Here is a 20,711-nt window from a genome sequence, read left to right as displayed (position 1 = left end):
TGATATAAGAAGGTCTCCTCCATAGACCTCCTCCCATGTTCTGATATAAGAAGATCTCCTCCATAGTCCTCCTCCCATGTCTGATATAAGAGGGTCTCCTCCATAGACCTCCTCCCATGTATGATATAAGAGGGTCTCCTCCATAGACCTCCTCCCATGTTCTGATATAAGAAGGTCTCCTCCATAGACCTCCTCCCATGTTCTGATATAAGAAGGTCTCCTCCATAGACCTCCTCCCATGTATGATATAAGAGGGTCTCCTCCATAGACCTCCTCCCATGTATGATATAAGAGGGTCTCCTCCATAGACCTCCTCCCATGTATGATATAAGAGGGTCTCCTCCATAGACCTCCTCCCATGTATGATATAAGAGGGTCTCCTCCATAGACCTCCTCCCATGTTCTGATATAAGAAGGTCTCCTCCATAGACCTCCTCCCATGTTCTGATATAAGAAGGTCTCCTCCATAGTCCTCCTCCCATGTCTGATATAAGAGGGTCTCCTCCATAGACCTCCTCCCATGTATGATATAAGAGGGTCTCCTCCATAGACCTCCTCCCATGTATGATATAAGAGGGTCTCCTCCATAGACCTCCTCCCATGTATGATATAAGAGGGTCTCCTCCATAGACCTCCTCCCATGTATGATATAAGAGGGTCTCCTCCATAGACCTCCTCCCATGTTCTGATATAAGAAGGTCTCCTCCATAGACCTCCTCCCATGTTCTGATATAAGAAGGTCTCCTCCATAGTCCTCCTCCCATGTCTGATATAAGAGGGTCTCCTCCATAGACCTCCTCCCATGTTCTGATATAAGAGGGTCTCCTCCATAGACCTCCTCCCATGTATGATATAAGAGGGTCTCCTCCATAGACCTCCTCCCATGTATGATATAAGAGGGTCTCCTCCATAGACCTCCTCCCATGTATGATATAAGAGGGTCTCCTCCATAGACCTCCTCCCATGTATGATATAATAGGGTCTCCTCCATAGACCTCCTCCCATGTATGATATAAGAGGGTCTCCTCCATAGACCTCCTCCCATGTTCTGATATAAGAGGGTCTCCTCCATAGACCTCCTCCCATGTTCTGATATAAGAGGGTCTCCTCCATAGACCTCCTCCCATGTATGATATAAGAGGGTCTCCTCCATAGACCTCCTCCCATGTTCTGATATAAGAGGGTCTCCTCCATAGACCTCCTCCCATGTTCTGATATAATAGGGTCTCCTCCATAGACCTCCTCCCATGTTCTGATGTTGTCTTCTCCTTCCTCAGGATCATCCGAGCCATCGACTCCGTTCAGACCTTCCGCTCGGCGGCCTGCATCCCTCTCCCACCATTCAAGCTGGACGTCAGTAGAGAGCTGAAGTTACTGACTGAACTGAGCTTCGTCAGAGGTAAATCTGGACTCTCCTCCAGGGAATGTCCATTAGAGAGTGGAAATGCTGCAGAGCCGCATGGAGGATGGAATATCTGCTATGAGGGCTGGTAGATGGTCACAATTATTGCCAGAAGTGCCATAATCCAGCCATCTGCAGGGCATATAAGGCATGCTGAAGTGTCAGGCAGTACTGTTTCCTGCGGGGTCATTGTGGCATGCCTTCAGTGCACTTTCAGTTAGGTGATAATTATAGCTTGATGGATCACATGACTACAGCCGGTACGTCCAGCAAACTCATCCTCTCAGACTTCACCTTGGTCCTGAGAAGAGAAAAACACAAAACCACAAACTTCCTGACCTCACAACAGCTGTAATTCCATGTTATCCTATAGTAAAAGTCCACAGCTCTTACTGTAATGAACCCTTCCCGCAGCTGTTACTGTAATGAATCCTTCCTACAGCTGTTACCGTAATGAACCCTTCCTGCAGTTGTTACCATAATGAACCCTTCCCGCAGCTGTTACTGTAATGAATCCTTCCTACAGCTGTTACCGTAATGAACCCTTCCTGCAGCTGTTACCGTAATGAACCCTTCCTACAGCTGTTACCGTAATGAACCCTTCCTGCAGCTGTTACCGTAATGAACCCTTCCTGCAGTTGTTACCGTAATGAACCCTTCCCGCAGCTGTTACCGTAATGAACCCTTCCCGCAGCTGTTACCGTAATGAACCCTTCCCGCAGCTGTTACCGTAATGAACCCTTCCCGCAGCTGTTACCGTAATGAACCCTTCCCGCAGCTGTTACCGTAATGAACCCTTCCCGCAGCTGTTACCGTAATGAACCCTTCCCGCAGCTGTTACCGTAATGAACCCTTCCCGCAGCTGTTACCGTAATGAATCCTTCCCGCTGTTGTTACCGTAATGAACCCTTCCCGCAGCTGTTACCGTAATGAATCCTTCCCGCAGCTGTTACCGTAATGAACCCTTCGTGCAGCTGTTACCGTAATGAATCCTTCCCGCAGCTGTTACCGTAATGAACCCTTCGTGCAGCTGTTACCGTAATGAATCCTTCCCGCAGCTGTTACCGTAATGAACCCTTCCCGCAGCTGTTACCGTAATGAATCCTTCCCGCAGCTGTTACCGTAATGAATCCTTCCCGCAGCTGTTACCGTAATGAATCCTTCCTGCAGCTGTTACCGTAATGAATCCTTCCTGCAGCTGTTACCGTAATGAATCCTTCCTGCAGCTGTTACCGTAATGAATCCTTCCTGCAGCTGTTACTGTAATGAACCCTTCCTGCAGCTGTTACCGTAATGAATCCTTCCTGCAGCTGTTACCGTAATGAATCCTTCCTGCAGCTGTTACCGTAATGAATCCTTCCTGCAGCTGTTACCGTAATGAATCCTTCCCGCAGCTGTTACCGTAATGAACCCTTCCTGCAGCTGTTACCGTAATGAATCCTTCCCGCAGCTGTTACTGTAATGAACCCTTCCTGCAGCTGTTACCGTAATGAATCCTTCCCGCAGCTGTTACTGTAATGATCCCTTCCTGCAGCTGTTACTGTAATGAATCCTTCCCGCTGCTGTTACTGTAATGAACCCTTCCCGCAGCTGTTACCGTAATGAACCCTTCCTGCAGCTGTTACCGTAATGAATCCTTCCTGCAGCTGTTACTGTAATGAACCCTTCCTGCAGCTGTTACCGTAATGAATCCTTCCTGCAGCTGTTACTGTAATGAATCCTTCCTGCAGCTGTTACCGTAATGAATCCTTCCTGCAGCTGTTACCGTAATGAATCCTTCCCGCAGCTGTTACCGTAATGAACCCTTCCTGCAGCTGTTACTGTAATGAACCCTTCCTGCAGCTGTTACTGTAATGAACCCTTCCCGCAGCTGTTACTGTAATGAATCCTTCCTGCAGCTGTTACTGTAATGAACCCTTCCCGCAGCTGTTACTGTAATGATCCCTTCCCGCAGCTGTTACTGTAATGAATCCTTCCCGCTGCTGTTACTGTAATGAACCCTTCCTGCAGCTGTTACTGTAATGAATCCTTCCCGCTGCTGTTACTGTAATGAACCCTTCCCGCTGCTGTTACTGTAATGAACCCTTCCTGCAGCTGTTACTGTAATGAACCCTTCCCGCAGCTGTTACTGTAATGAATCCTTCCTGCAGCTGTTACTGTAATGAACCCTTCCCGCAGCTGTTACTGTAATGAACCCTTCCTGCAGCTGTTACTGTAATGAACCCTTCCCGCTGCTGTTACTGTAATGAACCCTTCCCGCTGCTGTTACTGTAATGAACCCTTCTTGCAGCTGTTACTGTAATGAACCCTTCCCGCTGCTGTTACTGTAATGAACCCTTCCTGCAGCTGTTACAGTAATGAACCCTTCCTGCAGCTGTTTCTGTAATGAATCCTTCCTGCAGCTGTTACTGTAATGAACCCTTCCCGCTGCTGTTACTGTAATGAACCCTTCCCGCTGCTGTTACTGTAATGAACCCTTCCCGCTGCTGTTACTGTAATGAACCCTTCCTGCAGCTGTTACTGTAATGAACCCTTCCCGCAGCTGTTACTGTAATGAATCCTTCCTGCAGCTGTTTCTGTAATGAATCCTTCCTGCAGCTGTTACTGTAATGAACCCTTCCTGCAGCTGTTACTGTAAAGCCCTCTTCCCGGTAGGATCCCCTCCTGATAGGATGTATTTATACCCCCCCCCCCCCCAGGAAATTAAATTCCGGCCAATCAGGAGAGAGCAGACCAGATGCGGATTGGGGGATTTGGGTTCTATCGCCTGAAGGTGGGAGGGGCTATTGGTAGGTCGGCCCCCTATGGGGGGGAGGAGCTCCAGTCCTTTCATTATATGATGTCAGACATTAAAAGGTCACTCCACCAAAAATGTCAGATTCCAGCCACGCCCCCAACAATTGTGAAGTCTCACTCCTGCTGTGTCCACCTGAGAAACGTCCGGCACTGAGAGTTTGGGGCCCAGGGGCCCGAGAGAGGGAAGACCCTGGGGGGGGGGTTCCTTCTAGAACCCAACCATAACTGACATGGAGGTTAATGGTGGAGTGGCCCTTTAAATGGCGCGCCGCGCTCACAGTATGCCAGCAGGCAGGATGGGATTGTTAGTGCAGACTGGGGGTCCTTCTTTCCTCCTGCAGGGGGCCCTAGTGGCCCAGATGTGGCCCATCTCAGACCCACATGTCCCTCTCTCTGTTTGTAGGCCTCTCAGTGTGACCTGCAGTCCGGGAGACAGAAGAGGCAAGTTACCAATCCGGTCTCCTCCTCAGAGGCTCGGACCTCCCCTTCTCCTCCCTCCCTGTCCCTGTCCCCACCCACTGCTAAGGGGAAGCTCCACCCTCCTGTTCCAAGATGGCCTCCACTTTGACTTACTTTTATCTTCTTCTATGTTTAGGATAATTCTGGCCTTTCACCCCTATGTGTCCGCCATCTGTTCTCTGTCTCCATGAGCCTCATCTTCATCCTCTGTCCTCCATCTCCATCCTCTGTCCTCCATCCCCATCCTCTGTCCTCCATCCCCATCCTCTGTCCTCCATCTCCATCCTCTGTCCTCCATCCTCATCCTCTGTCCTCCATCCCCATCCTCTGTCCTCCATCTCCATACTTTGTCCTCCATCTCCATCCTCTGTCCTCCATCCCCATCCTCTGTCCTCCATCTCCATCTTCTGTCCTCCATCCTTTGTCCTGCTTCTCTGATCACCATCTTCCATCTCCATCCTTTGTCCTCCATCTCCATCCTTTGTCCTCCATCTCTATCCCTTGTCCTGCATCTCCATCCTCTGTCCTCCATCTCCATCCTCTGTCCTCCATCTCCATCCTTTGTCCTCCATCTCCATCTTCTGTCCTTCATCTCCATCCTCTGACCCTATCTCTATCCAATATCCTCCATCTTCTGTCCTCCATCTCCATCCTTTGTCCTCCATCTCCATCTTCTGTCCTCCATCTTCATCCTTTGTCCTCCATCTCCATCTACTGTCTTCCATCTACATCCTCTGACCCCATCTCTATCCAATATCCTCCAACTCCATCTTCTGTCCTCCATCTCCATCCTCTGTCCTCCATCTCCATCTTCTGTCCTCCATCTCAATCCTCTGTCCTCCATCTCCATCTTCTGTCCTCCATCTCCATCCTCTGTCCATCATCTCCATCTTCTGTCCTCCATCTCCATCCTCTATCCTCCATCTCCATCTTCTGTCCTCCATCTCCATCCTCTGTCCATCATCTCCATCTTCTGTCCTCCATCTCCATCCTCTGTCCATCATCTCCATCTTCTGTCCTCCATCTCCATCCTCTGTTCTCTTATCTTCTAGACTTATCTTTTATTTTTCATCTCCTCTACTTTCCTCCTTCATTACAGCTTTTTGTTTTCATTATTCCCAATAATGGATTTTGTTCCCCATTCCCTGTGACCTCATCTCCTCATCTCCTATCTCCTCATCTCCTATGTCCTCATCTCCTCCTCTCCTATGTCCTCCTCATCTCCTATATCCTCCTCATCTCCTATATCCTCCTCATCTCCTCATCTCCTATGTCCTCATCTCCTATATCCTCCTCATCTCCTATGTCCTCCTCATCTCCTATGTCCTCCTCATCTCCTATGTCCTCATCTCCTATGTCCTCCTCATCTCCTATATCCTCCTCATCTCCTATGTCCTCCTCATCTCATCTCCTATATCCTCCTCATCTCCTATATCCTCCTCATCTCATCTCCTATATCCTCCTCATCTCATCTCCTATGTCCTCCTCATCTCCTATGTCCTCCTCATCTCATCTCCTATATCCTCCTCATCTCCTATATCCTCCTCATCTCCTATGTCCTCCTCATCTCCTATATCCTCCTCATCTCCTATGTCCTCCTCATCTCATCTCCTATATCCTCCTCATCTCCTATATCCTCCTCATCTCATCTCCTATGTCCTCCTCATCTCATCTCCTATATCCTCCTCATCTCCTATGTTCTCCTCTCCTCATTTCTATGTTCTCCTCTCCTCATCTCCTATGTTCTCCTCTCCTCATCCAAGTCTCCTATGTTCTCCATATCTTGTGTTCTCCTTTCCTTGTCTCCTATGTTCTCCTCTTCTCATCCACATCTCAGTTTTCTCCTCAACTCTTGTGTTCTCCTTTCCTCATCTCCTATGTTCTCCTCTCCTCATCTCAGATGTTCTCCTCTCCTCATCTCAGATGTTCTCCTCATCTCAGATGTTCTCCTCATCTCAGATGTTTTCCTCTCCTCATCTCAGATGTTTTCCTCTCCTCATCTCAGATGTTCATCTCTCCTCATCTCAGATGTTCTCCTCTCCTCATGTCAGATGCTCTCCTCTCCTCATCTCCTATGTTCTCCTCTTCTCATCTCAGATGCTCTCCTTTCCTCATCTCAGATGCTCTCCTCTCCTCATCTCAGATGCTCTCCTCTCCTCATCTCCTATGTTCTCCTCTCCTCATCTCAGATGCTCTCCTCTCCTCATCTCCTATGTTCTCCTCTTCTCATCTCAGATGCTCTCCTCATCTCCTATGTTCTCCTCTTCTCATCTCAGATGCTCTCCTCATCTCCTATGTTCTCCTCTACTTATCTCAGATGCTCTCCTCTCCTCATCTCAGATGCTCTCCTCTCCTCATCTCAGATGCTCTCCTCTCCTCATCTCCTATGTTCTCCTCTCCTCATCTCAGATGCTCTCCTCTCCTCATCTCCTATGTTCTCCTCTTCTCATCTCAGATGCTCTCCTCATCTCCTATGTTCTCCTCTCCTCATCTCAGATGCTCTCCTCTCCTCATCTCCTATGTTCTCCTCTTCTCATCTCAGATGCTCTCCTCATCTCCTATGTTCTCCTCTCCTCATCTCAGATGCTCTCCTCTCCTCATCTCCTATGTTCTCCTCTTCTCATCTCAGATGCTCTCCTCATCTCCTATGTTCTCCTCTCCTCATCTCAGATGCTCTCCTCTCCTCATCTCAGATGCTCTCCTCTCCTCATCTCCTATGTTCTCCTCTCCTCATCTCAGATGCTCTCCTCTCCTCATCTCCTATGTTCTCCTCTCCTCATCTCAGATGCTCTCCTCATCTCCTATGTTCTCCTCTCCTCATCTCAGATGCTCTCCTCATCTCCTATGTTCTCCTCTCCTCATCTCAGATGTTCTCCTCTCCTCATCTCAGATGCTCTCCTCATCTCAGATGCTCTCCTCTCCTCATCTCAGATGCTCTCCTCATCTCCTATGTTCTCCTCTACTTATCTCAGATGCTCTCCTCTCCTCATCTCAGATGCACTCCTCTCCTCATCTCCTATGTTCTCCTCTCCTCATCTCAGATGCTCTCCTCTCCTCATCTCCTATGTTCTGCTCTCCTCATCTCAGATGCTCTCCTCTCCTCATCTCCTATGTTCTCCTCTTCTCATCTCAGATGCTCTCCTCATCTCCTATGTTCTCCTCTACTTATCTCAGATGCTCTCCTCTCCTCATCTCAGATGCTCTCCTCTCCTCATCTCAGATGCTCTCCTCTCCTCATCTCCTATGTTCTCCTCTCCTCATCTCAGATGCTCTCCTCTCCTCATCTCCTATGTTCTCCTCTTCTCATCTCAGATGCTGTCCTCATCTCCTATGTTCTCCTCTCCTCATCTCAGATGCTCTCCTCTCCTCATCTCCTATGTTCTCCTCTTCTCATCTCAGATGCTCTCCTCATCTCCTATGTTCTCCTCTCCTCATCTCAGATGCTCTCCTCTCCTCATCTCCTATGTTCTCCTCTCCTCATCTCAGATGCTCTCCTCATCTCCTATGTTCTCCTCTCCTCATCTCAGATGCTCTCCTCATCTCCTATGTTCTCCTCTCCTCATCTCAGATGTTCTCCTCTCCTCATCTCAGATGCTCTCCTCATCTCAGATGCTCTCCTCTTCTCATCTCAGATGCTCTCCTCTCCTCATCTCAGATGCTCTCCTCATCTCCTATGTTCTCCTCTCTTCATCTCAGATGCTCTCCTCTCCTCATCTCAGATGCTCTCCTCTCCTCATCTCAGATGCTCTCCTCTCCTCATCTCAGATGCTCTCCTCATCTCAGATGCTCTCCTCATCTCAGATGCTCTCCTCATCTCCTATGTTCTCCTCTCTTCATCTCAGATGCTCTCCTCATCTCAGATGCTCTCCTCTCCCCATCTCAGATGCTCTCCTCATCTCCTATGTTCTCTCCTCATCTCAGATGCTCTCCTCTCCCCATCTCAGATGCTCTCCTCATCTCCTATGTTCTCTCCTTTTCTCCTGTGTTCTGCTCTCCCCATCCGCTGATCCCCCTCTCCTCATCTCCTGCATCTTCCGGTCCTCATCTCCTCTATCACCCTGGCTTCCTCTTGACTCTCCAGGCTCCTTGGACTGACTCTCTGCCTGCATCCTTCTGCTCGTTCTCTGATCTGGGATCTGCAGTAACGAGGACTCTCTCCCTCTCTCAGCATGGACTTCTCCCTCTCTTCTTCCCACTTTGCTCGCTCCTCCTCCATTCACCTTCCTGTCCATCCTCTCTTACTGTTCTCCTTCCTCCCCCTCCAGCTCCAGATGCTCCCGTTATCGACACCCAGCGTACGTACGCCTATGACCAGATCTACCTGAGCTGGCGCCTCCCCCAGGACTCGGCCCCCGCCTGGCACTACACGGTGGAGTATCGCAAAACCGACCCCAAACACAAGACCCTCAAGCTGTGGCAACGGCGGGAGGAGATCTGGGGCCTGAGCACCGTCTTAGAGGGGCCCGACATTGACAGCGTGTATGTGCTGAGGGTGCGAGGCTACAACAAGGCCGGATACGGGGAATACAGCGAGGACATCTACCTGCACACTCCACCCGCTCCAGGTACAGCTCACCCACTCCAGGTACAGCTCACCCGCTCCAGGTACAGCTCACTCGCTCCAGGTACAGCTCACTCGCTCCAGGTACAGCTCACCCGCTCCAGGTACAGCTCACTCGCTCCAGGTACAGCTCACCCGCTCCAGGTACAGCTCACCTGCTCTAGGTACAGCTCACCTGCTCTAGGTACAGCTCACCTGCTCTAGGTACAGCTCACCTGCTCTAGGTACAGCTCACCTGCTCTAGGTACAGCTCACCCGCTCCAGGTACAGCTCACCCGCTCTGAGGCACCTCATTCTCTGTCAATCAGAGAGGAGACTGAGGTCATGTCCAGAGTGATCTGTCCCGGGGTATGGCCAGAGTCCCACCATCTCTGAGCTCCACACACAGGAGACACCCGAGGGAACTCAGGAACTCTTCAGGATGAATTGTCTGCAGAAAGATCACAAAACGTTGTTTTCTAAGCCTAACCTACCTCTAACCTGAACCCCAACCTACCTCTAACCCAACCCACCTCTAACCTGAACCCCAACCTACCTCTAACCTGAACCCCAACCTACCTCTAACCCAACCCACCTCTAACCTGAACCCCAACCTACCTCTAACCCAACCTCAACCTACCTCTAACCTGAACTCCAACCTACCTCTAACCCAGCCCCAACCTACCTCTAACCTGGACCCCAACCTACCTCTAACCCAACACCAACCTACCTCTAACCTGAACCCCAACCCACCTCTAACCCAACCCCAACCTACCTCTAACCCAACCTCAACCTACCTCTAACCCAACCTCAACCTACCTCTAACCTGAACCCCAACCTACCTCTAACCCAATCCCAACCTACCTCTAACCCAACCTCAACCTACCTCTAACCTGAACCCCAACCCACCTCTAACCCAACCCCAACCCACCTCTAACCCAACCTACCTCTAACCCAACCTCAACCTACCTCTAACCCAACCTCAACCTACCTCTAACCTGAACCCCAACCTACCTCTAACCCAACCTCAACCTACCTCTAACCTGAACCCCAACCTACCTCTAACCCAACCTCAACCTACCTCTAACCTCAACCCCAACCTACCTCTAACCCAACCTCAACCTTCCTCTAACCTGAACCCCAACCTACCTCTAACCCAACCTCAACCTACCTCTAACCTGAACCCCAACCTACCTCTAACCCAACCCCAACCTACCTCTAACCCAACACCAACCTACCTCTAACCCAACACCAACCTACCTCTAACCCAACCCCAACCTACCTCTAACCTGAACCCCAACCTACCTCTAACCCAACCCCAACCTACCTCTAACCTGAACCCCAACCTACCTCTAACCCAACCCCAACCTACCTCTAACCTGAACCCCAACCTACCTCTAACCCAACCTCAACCTACCTCTAACCTGAACCCCAACCTACCTCTAACCCAACCCCAACCTACCTGTAACCCAACACCAACCTACCTCTAACCCAACCCCAACCTACCTCTAACCTGAACCCCAACCTACCTCTAACCTGAACCCCAACCTACCTCTAACCTGAACCCCAACCTACCTCTAACCCAACCCCAACCTACCTCTAACCTGAACCCCAACCTACCTCTAACCCAACCCCAACCTACCTCTAACCCAACCCCAACCTACCTCTAACCTGAACCCCAACCTACCTCTAACCCAACCTCAACCTACCTCTAACCTGAACCCCAACCTACCTCTAACCCAACCCCAACCTACCTCTAACCCAACCCCAACCTACCACTAACCCAACCTTCCTCTAACCCAACACCAACCTACCTCAACCCAACCTACCTCTAACCCAACACCACCCTACCTCTAACCTGAACCCCAACCTACCTCTAACCCAACCTCAACCTACCTCTAACCTGAACCCCAACCTTCCTCTAACCCAACCTCAACCTACCTCTAACCCAACCCCAACCTACCACTAACCCAACCCCAACCTACCACTAACCCAACCTACCTCTAACCCAACACCAACCTACCTCAACCCGACCTACCTCTAACCTAACACCACCCTACCTCTAACCTGAACCCCAACCTACATCTAACCTGAACGCCAAACTACCTCTAACCCAACACCTACCTACCTCTAACCCAACACCTACCTACCTCTAACCCAACCCCAACCTACCACTAACCCAACACCAACCTACCTCAACCCAACCTCAACCTACCTCTAACCCAACCTACCTCTAACCCAACCTCAACCTACCTCTAACCTGAACCCCAACCTACCTCTAACCCAACACCAACCTACCTCTAACCCTACCCCAACCTACCTCTAACCTGAACCCTAACCTACCTCTAACCCAACACCAACCTACCTCTAACCCAACCCCAACCTACCTCTAACCCAACCTCAACCTACCTCTAACCTGAACCCCAACCTACCAATAACCCAACCTCAACCTACCTCTAACCCAACACCAACCTACCTCTAACCAAACCCCAAACTACCTCTAACCCAACACCAACCTACCTCTAACACAACCCCAACCTACCAATAAACCAACCTCAACCTACCTCTAACCTGAACCCCAACCTACCAATAACCCAACCTCAACCTACCTCTAACCCAACCTACCTCTAACCCAACACCAACCTACCTCTAACCTGAACCCCAACCTACCTCAAACCTGGACCCCAACCTACCTCTAACCTGGACCCCAACCTACCTCTAACTCAACACCAACCTACCTCTAACCTGGACCCCAACCTACCTCTAACCCAACACCAACCTACCTCTAACCTGAACCCCAACCTACCTCAAACCTGGACCCCAACCTACCTCTAACCTGGACCCCAACCTACCTCTAACCCAACACCAACCTACCTCTAACCTGGACCCCAACCTACCTCTAACCCAACACCAACCTACCTCTAACCCAACACCAACCTACCTGTCATATATAGATCAGTGTATATATAGGTGGCTGTAGGTATGTCGGCAGGCGGGAGTGTTGGGTATATAGATGTATCCATGGTATATGAGCCATATCTCTGCCGGTAGGTCGCACTCCTATGGGGGCCGATTGTTACAAATATTGGGATTTGTGGCTGATGGTCCCTGATGGTCCTCCTCCCTGCCGGACACCATGCAGGGTCTGTTTGCTGGATGCCTTGCAGTCTCTAATGAAGTGAAGCCTCCACAATGCGAGGTCCTAACTGTGGGGGCCCCGCGCTCTTCTCTCTCTCCGCAGTGCTGAACTTCTTCCTGGACAGCAGCTGCGGCTTCCCGCGGGACCGCCTGGTGGTCAGCAAGGATCGGAGGGCGGTGCGCAGCGTCCCGGGGGTCCCCATGCTGTTCGCCGCCGAGCGCCTGATGACCAGCTGCCACGTCTCCATGGAGTTGGTGCTCGGGGACGTCGCCATCACTCAGGGCCGCTACTACTGGGAGTGCACCGTGGACCCCAGCTCCTACGTGGTGAAGGTGGGCGTCGGCCAGGAGAGCAAATTACAGGAATTATTCCAAATGCCGCAAGACGTGGTGAGCCCGAGGTGAGAGCCCCACCCCCATCCCTAGAGGAGCCAAACACCCCCATCCCTAGAGGAGCCAAACACCCCCCCATCACTAGAGGTGCCAACCCCACCCCCATCACTAGAGGAGCCAAACACCCCCATCACTAGAGGTGCCAACCCCACCCCCATCACTAGAGGAGCCAAACACCCCCATCCCTAGAGGAGCCAAACACCCCCCCATCACTAGAGGTGCCAAACACCCCCCCATCACTAGAGGTGCCAACCCCACCCCCATCACTAGAGGAGCCAAACACCCCCATCACTAGAGGTGCCAACCCCACCCCCATCACTAGAGGTGCCAACCCCACCCCCATCACTAGAGGAGCCAAACACCCCCATCAATAGAGGTGCCAACCCCACCCCCATCACTAGAGGAGCCAAACACCCCCATCCCTAGAGGAGCCAACCCCACCTCCATCCCTAGAGGAGCCAAACACCCCCATCACTAGAGGAGCCAAACACCCCCCCATCACTAGAGGTGCCAACCCCACCCCCATCCCTAGAGGAGCCAACCCCACCCCCATCACTAGAGGAGCCAACCCCACCCCCATCCCTAGAGGAGCCAACCCCACCCCATCCCTAGAGGAGCCAAACACCCCCATCCCTAGAGGAGCCAAACACCCCCCCATCACTAGAGGTGCCAACCCCACCCCCATCACTAGAGGAGCCAAACACCCCCATCACTAGAGGTGCCAACCCCACCCCCATCACTAGAGGAGCCAAACACCCCCATCCCTAGAGGAGCCAACCCCAACTCCATCACTAGAGGAGCCAAACACCCCCATCCCTAGAGGAGCCAAACACCCCCCCATCACTAGAGGTGCCAAACACCCCCCCATCACTAGAGGTGCCAACCCCACCCCCATCACTAGAGGTGCCAACCCCACCCCCATCACTAGAGGTGCCAACCCCACCCCCATCACTAGAGGTGCCAACCCCACCCCCATCACTAGAGGAGCCAAACACCCCCATCAATAGAGGTGCCAACCCCACCCCCATCAATAGAGGTGCCAACCCCACCCCCATCACTAGAGGAGCCAAACACCCCCATCCCTAGAGGAGCCAACCCCACCTCCATCCCTAGAGGAGCCAAACACCCCCATCACTAGAGGAGCCAAACACCCCCCCATCACTAGAGGTGCCAACCCCACCCCCATCCCTAGAGGAGCCAACCCCACCCCCATCACTAGAGGAGCCAACCCCACCCCCATCCCTAGAGGAGCCAACCCCACCCCATCCCTAGAGGAGCCAACCCCACCCCCATCACTAGAGGAGCCAAACACCCCCCCATCACTAGAGGAGCCAATCCCACCCCCATCCCTAGAGGAGCCAATCCCACCCCCATCCCTAGAGGAGCCAACCCCACCCCCATCACTAGAGGAGCCAACCCCACCCCCATCACTAAAGGAGCCAACCCCACCCCCATCACTAGAGGAGCCAAACACCCCCCCATCACTAGAGGTGCCAACCCCACCCCCATCACTAGAGGAGCCAATCACATACTACCCCCATCCCTAGAGGAGCCAACCCCACCCCCATCCCTAGAGGACCCAACCCCACCCCCATCACTAGAGGAGCCAAACACCCCCATCCCTAGAGGAGCCAACCCCACCCCCATCACTAGAGGAGCCAAACACCCCCCCATCACTAGAGGAGTCAATCCCACCCCCATCCCTAGAGGAGCCAACCCCACCCATATCACTAGAGGAGCCAATCCCACCCCCATCACTAGAGGAGCCAACCCCACCCCCATCCCTAGAGGAGCCAACCCCACCCCCATCCCTAGAGGAGCCAACCCCACCCCCATCACTAGAGGTGCCAACCCCACCCCCATCACTAGAGGAGCCAAACACCCCCATCACTAGAGGTGCCAACCCCACCCCCATCACTAGAGGTGCCAACCCCACCCCCATCCCTAGAGGAGCCAAACACCCCCATCAATAGAGGTGCCAACCCCACCCCCATCACTAGAGGAGCCAAACACCCCCATCCCTAGAGGAGCCAACCACCCCCATCACTAGAGGAGCCAAACACCCCCCCATCACTAGAGGTGCCAACCCCACCCCCATCCCTAGAGGAGCCAACCCCACCCCCATCACTAGAGGAGCCAACCCCACCCCCATCCCTAGAGGAGCCAACCCCACCCCATCCCTAGAGGAGCCAACCCCACCCCCATCACTAGAGGAGCCAACCCCACCCCCATCACTAGAGGAGCCAAACACCCCCATCCCTAGAGGAGCCAACCCCACCCCCATCACTAGAGGAGCCAACCCCACCCCCATCACTAAAGGAGCCAACCCCACCCCCATCACTAGAGGAGCCAAACACCCCCCCATCACTAGAGGTGCCAACCCCACCCCCATCACTAGAGGAGCCAATCACATACTACCCCCATCCCTAGAGGAGCCAACCCCACCCCCATCCCTAGAGGACCCAACCCCACCCCCATCACTAGAGGAGCCAAACACCCCCATCCCTAGAGGAGCCAACCCCACCCCCATCACTAGAGGAGCCAAACACCCCCCCATCACTAGAGGAGTCAATCCCACCCCCATCCCTAGAGGAGCCAACCCCACCCATATCACTAGAGGAGCCAATCCCACCCCCATCACTAGAGGAGCCAACCCCACCCCCATCCCTAGAGGAGCCAACCCCACCCCCATCCCTAGAGGAGCCAACCCCACCCCCATCACTAGAGGAGCCAACCCCACCCCCATCCCTAGAGGAGCCAATCCCACCCCCATCACTAGAGGAGCCAAACAACCCCATCACTAGAGGAGCAAAACACCCCCCCCCCCCCATCCCTAGAGGAGCCAACCCCACCCCATCACTGGAGGAGCCAATTACATTCCACCCCCATCACTAGAGGAGCCAACCCCACCCCCATCCCTAGAGGAGCCAACCCCACCCCCATCACTAGAGGAGCCAATCACATTCCACCCCCATCACTAGAGGAGCCAATCACATTCCACCCCCATCACTAGAGGAGCCAACCCCACCCCCATCACTAGAGGAGCCAACCCCACCCCCATCCCTAGAGGAGCCAACCCCACCCCCATCCCTAGAGGAGCCAACCCCACCCCATCCCTAGAGGAGCCAACCCCACCCCCATCCCTAGAGGAGCCAATCACATTCCACCCCCATCACTAGAGGAGCCAACCCCGTCCCCATCACTAGAGGAGCCAATCACATTCCACCCCCATCACTAGAGGAGCCAACCCCACCCCCATCCCTAGAGGAGCCAAACACCCCCATCCCTAGAGGTGCCAACCCCACCCCCATCACTAGAGGAGCCAAACACCCCCATCCCTAGAGGAGCCAACCCCAACTCCATCACTAGAGGAGCCAAACACCCCCATCCCTAGAGGTGCCAACCCCACCCCCATCACTAGAGGTGCCAACCCCACCCCCATCACTAGAGGAGCCAAACACCCCCATCACTAGAGGTGCCAACCCCACCCCCATCACTAGAGGTGCCAACCCCACCCCCATCACTAGAGGAGCCAAACACCCCCATCACTAGAGGTGCCAACCCCACCCCCATCACTAGAGGAGCCAAACACCCCCATCCCTAGAGGAGCCAACCCCACCTCCATCCCTAGAGGAGCCAAATACCCCCATCACTAGAGGAGCCAAACACCCCCCCATCACTAGAGGTGCCAACCCCACCCCCATCCCTAGAGGTGCCAACCCCACCCCATCACTAGAGGAGCCAACCCCACCCCCATCCCTAGAGGAGCCAACCCCACCCCATCCCTAGAGGAGCCAACCCCACCCCCATCACTAGAGGAGCCAAACACCCCCCCATCACTAGAGGAGCCAAACACCCCCATCCCTAGAGGAGCCAATCCCACCCCCATCCCTAGAGGAGCCAACCCCACCCCCATCACTAGAGGAGCCAACCCCACCCCCATCACTAAAGGAGCCAACCCCACCCCCATCACTAGAGGAGCCAAACACCCCCCCATCACTAGAGGTGCCAACCCCACCCCCATCACTAGAGGAGCCAATCACATACTACCCCCATCCCTAGAGGAGCCAACCCCACCCCCATCCCTAGAGGACCCAACCCCACCCCCATCCCTAGAGGAGCCAAACACCCCCATCCCTAGAGGAGCCAACCCCACCCCCATCCCTAGAGGAGCCAACCCCACCCCCATCACTAGAGGAGCCAAACACCCCCCCATCACTAGAGGAGTCAACCCCACCCCCATCCCTAGAGGAGCCAATCCCACCCCCATCACTAGAGGAGCCAACCCCACCCCCATCCCTAGAGGAGCCAACCCCACCCCCATCCCTAGAGGAGCCAACCCCACCCCCATCCCTAGAGGAGCCAACCCCACCCCCATCCCTAGAGGAGCCAATCCCACCCCCATCACTAGAGGAGCCAAACAACCCCATCACTAGAGGAGCAAAACACCCCCCCCCCCATCCCTAGAGGAGCCAACCCCACCCCATCACTGGAGGAGCCAATTACATTCCACCCCCATCACTAGAGGAGCCAACCCCACCCCCATCCCTAGAGGAGCCAACCCCACCCCCATCACTAGAGGAGCCAATCACATTCCACCCCCATCACTAGAGGAGCCAATCACATTCCACCCCCATCACTAGAGGAGCCAACCCCACCCCCATCACTAGAGGAGCCAACCCCACCCCCATCCCTAGAGGAGCCAACCCCACCCCATCCCTAGAGGAGCCAACCCCACCCCCATCCCTAGAGGAGCCAATCACATTCCACCCCCATCACTAGAGGAGCCAACCCCGTCCCCATCACTAGAGGAGCCAATCATATTCTACCCCCATCACTAGAGGAGCCAACCCCACCCCCATCACTAGAGGAGCCAATCACATTCCACCCCCATCACTAGAGGAGCCAATCATATTCCACCATTATCAGGGGTTCCCACCATCCCTGTGCCGAGTTCCGGGTCTGTACACCATGATTTATAGATGTATTGATCGGTGTGGATGATGTATTGATCGGTTTATATGACGTATTGATCGGTGTGGATGATGTATTGATCGGTATGGATGATGTATTGATCGGTATGGAGGATGTATTGATCGGTATAGATGATATATTGATTGGTATGGATGATGTATTGATCGGTATGGAGGATGTATTGGTCGGTGTGGATGATGTATTGATCGGTATAGATGATATATTGATTGGTATGGATGATGTATTGATCGGTATGGAGGATGTATTGGATTGTGGATGATGTATTGATCGGTGTGGATGATGTATTGATCGGTGTGGATGATATATTGATTGGTATGGATGATGTATTGATCGGTATGGAGGATGTATTGATTGGTATAGATGATATATTGATTGGTATGGATGATGTATTGATCGGTATAGATGATATATTGATTGGTATAGATGATATATTGATTGGTATGGATGATGTATTGATCGGTATGGAGGATGTATTGGTCGGTGTGGATGATGTATTGATCGGTGTGGATGATGTATTGATCGGTGTGGATGATATATTGATTGGTATGGATGATGTATTGATCGGTATAGATGATATATTGATTGGTATGGATGTATTGATCGGTATGGAGGATGTATTAATTGGTGTGGAGGATGTATTGATCGGTATAGATGATATATTGATCGGAGAGTCATGGCGTATAGGGTGATTGATTATTTTCTCCCTCTCTCTGGCAGCCGCTATGACCCGGACAGCGGACACGACTCCGGAGCAGAAGATGCCACAATGGACGTATCTCCATCCTTCTGCTTCCTGACGATCGGCATGGGCAAGATTCTGCAGCCGCACGGCTCCCCGCCCACCTCCCGGGACCCCACTGGATGTACCATGCCCCTCCCCCCGCGCCTGGGCGTCTGCCTCGACTACGAGAAGGGCCGCGTGGGCTTCTTTGACGCCGTGTCCCACCGCGGCCTGTGGGAGGGCAGCGTGGACTGTTCGGGCCCCGTGTGCCCGGCCTTCTGCTTTATTGGCGGTGGGGCCCTCCAGCTGCAGGAACTGGTCTCCATTAAACACGAGCGCAAGGTGACGATAAGCGGCTTCAGCAAATCGGAGTGACTCCATAGAGGGAGAGGCCGAGTCACTGAGTTCCCTCTGGGGGGGCAACCTGCAGCCCTTTGTGCCCATCACACATAGCGGAAGACATGGCCGCCAGGGCGCCCGACCGCCAACACCCACCGGGGCGCGCTCTGCGGTTCAAGATCGGAATGACGCTACGATAGATGGACTAGGAAGGGTTCGATGTGCAACACATTGCATCATGGGAGCGCGTGCATTCATCGTCTTCGTCTATCTGCCCTTCTGTCCCCCTCAATCTGGGCTGGACCCACTGTGACCCCTCCCCCGGACCCCCAGTAACAGGGTTACACCCCTCCCCCGTCCGAGCGCCGTCCTTCATCGCCACCGATTTCTACGCACTTTTTAGTTGAGATAAAACGTTTTGTAGGGAACGTCTTCCCTTTTCTATGTGTATGTGTTCTGCACAGGATGACCATGACACACGCATGCGCACACACTCACACACACACGCACACACACGCATGCAGACCGCGAGCCCCGCCTGTGGCCCCCCTCGGCCGCTCCTCAGTGCTATGCATGTTCCCGTGTACAGAGGGAATAGCCAATCATGCATCTCTGCCTTCATCCTTCACTCCGCCCACCAGTGGAGGAGCACAATGACATCCCCTGAGGACACGAGGGGCTGAGATCCTCGGGGGCGGGGCTCCCTGCCATTCATCACCACTTATAGGTAGTACATTGCAGACGGTGACGGCTCTGTGTAGTAGATGGACAGATGATAATAAACAGCAATGTGGAGGATCTGCACCTGATTGGCTGTTTTTTTTTTGTATGTCTGGAGGGGGGAGGAGCTTCGATGTCCTGTAGGGGGAAGCAGAACTCGAGAGGCGCCTGTGCTGGGGAAGGAGGCAACAAAGGCAACAGCAGGAGGGGAGCTGTGATTGGTGGAACCAGTCAGGGGTCACCTGACAATAAGACCAGGGATCAGTATGACATAGAAAACCCTCATCCTTGGGCTCCTCAGTGTGGGGGAGGGGAAGCAAATCATTATTTATTCTCCGTATACAGATTCCTGCCACAAAAATCTCCTCTCAGCTCTGCCCACCAGAGGGCAGCAAATACCAAACCATGACTACCAGGAGAGAATGGTGTCTGCTGAGCCCGGCTTCAATCCATGGATCTGCAACAAGCATGCGGCCAGTGAAGTCACAATCAAGCCACCTCTCAGCTGCAGGTCAGTTAGATCAATAGATAAATAATAAATAGATCGATCCTCTTCCTCCTACAAAGTTACAATGTACAGGCTGATCACTGGGGGAGGGGGGACTGAGGAAATGCCTCCTCCTCCTTCTACAAAGTTACAATGTACAGTCTGATCACTGGGGGAGGGGGGGACTGAGGAAATGCTCCTCCTCCTTCTACAAAGTTACAATGTACAGTCTGATCACCGGGGGAGGGGACTGAGGAAATGACTCCTCCCCTTCTACAAAGTTACAATGTACAGTCTGATCACTGGGGGAGGGGGGACTGAGGAAATGCTCCTCCTCCTTCTACAAAGTTACAATGTACAGTCTGATCACTGGGGGAGGGGAGACTGAGGAAATGCCTCCTCCTACAAAGTTACAGTGTACAGTCTGATCACTGGGGGAGGGGAGACTGAGGAAATGCCTCCTCCTACAAAGTTACAATGTACAGTCTGATCACTGGGGGAGGGGAGACTGAGGAAAACGGCTCCTCCTCCTTCAGCAGACTGATGACATCACCTCAGCACAGTCAGGGACTGAAGAATGATTGGGTTGCTGTATATTGGGGCGTGTCCGGGATTTGTCCCTGAAGGCGGGTGACAGGTCCTCTTTACTGCCCAGCAATTCAGAAAATTGGATTTTCAGCGATCAGAGATTACATTGTAACTTTTATTGATTGTTTCCTCG

General features: G+C 53.1%; 1 protein-coding gene across 1 annotated transcript; it reads left to right on the top strand.

The window, feature by feature from the left end:
- Positions 1-1,277: 1,277 nt before the first annotated feature.
- LOC149427418 (tripartite motif-containing protein 46-like) lies at positions 1,278-19,587 on the top strand (the record flags this gene model as incomplete). Its single annotated transcript, XM_089668061.1, has 4 exons — positions 1,278-1,399; positions 8,923-9,222; positions 12,439-12,736; positions 18,441-19,587. Coding segments are annotated over 4 exons (1,099 nt in total), but the record flags the coding sequence as incomplete, so codon positions are not given.
- Positions 19,588-20,711: the final 1,124 nt, after the last annotated feature.

This window comes from Staurois parvus, unplaced genomic scaffold, assembly GCF_062004578.1.
Source record: "Staurois parvus isolate SC_StPar_1 unplaced genomic scaffold, SC_StPar_1.0 ptg003784l, whole genome shotgun sequence".
Classification (NCBI taxonomy): Eukaryota; Metazoa; Chordata; class Amphibia; order Anura; family Ranidae; genus Staurois; species Staurois parvus.
The sequence above is the reverse complement of the archived record's forward strand: the minus strand, read 5'-3'. Positions and strand labels throughout refer to the sequence as shown.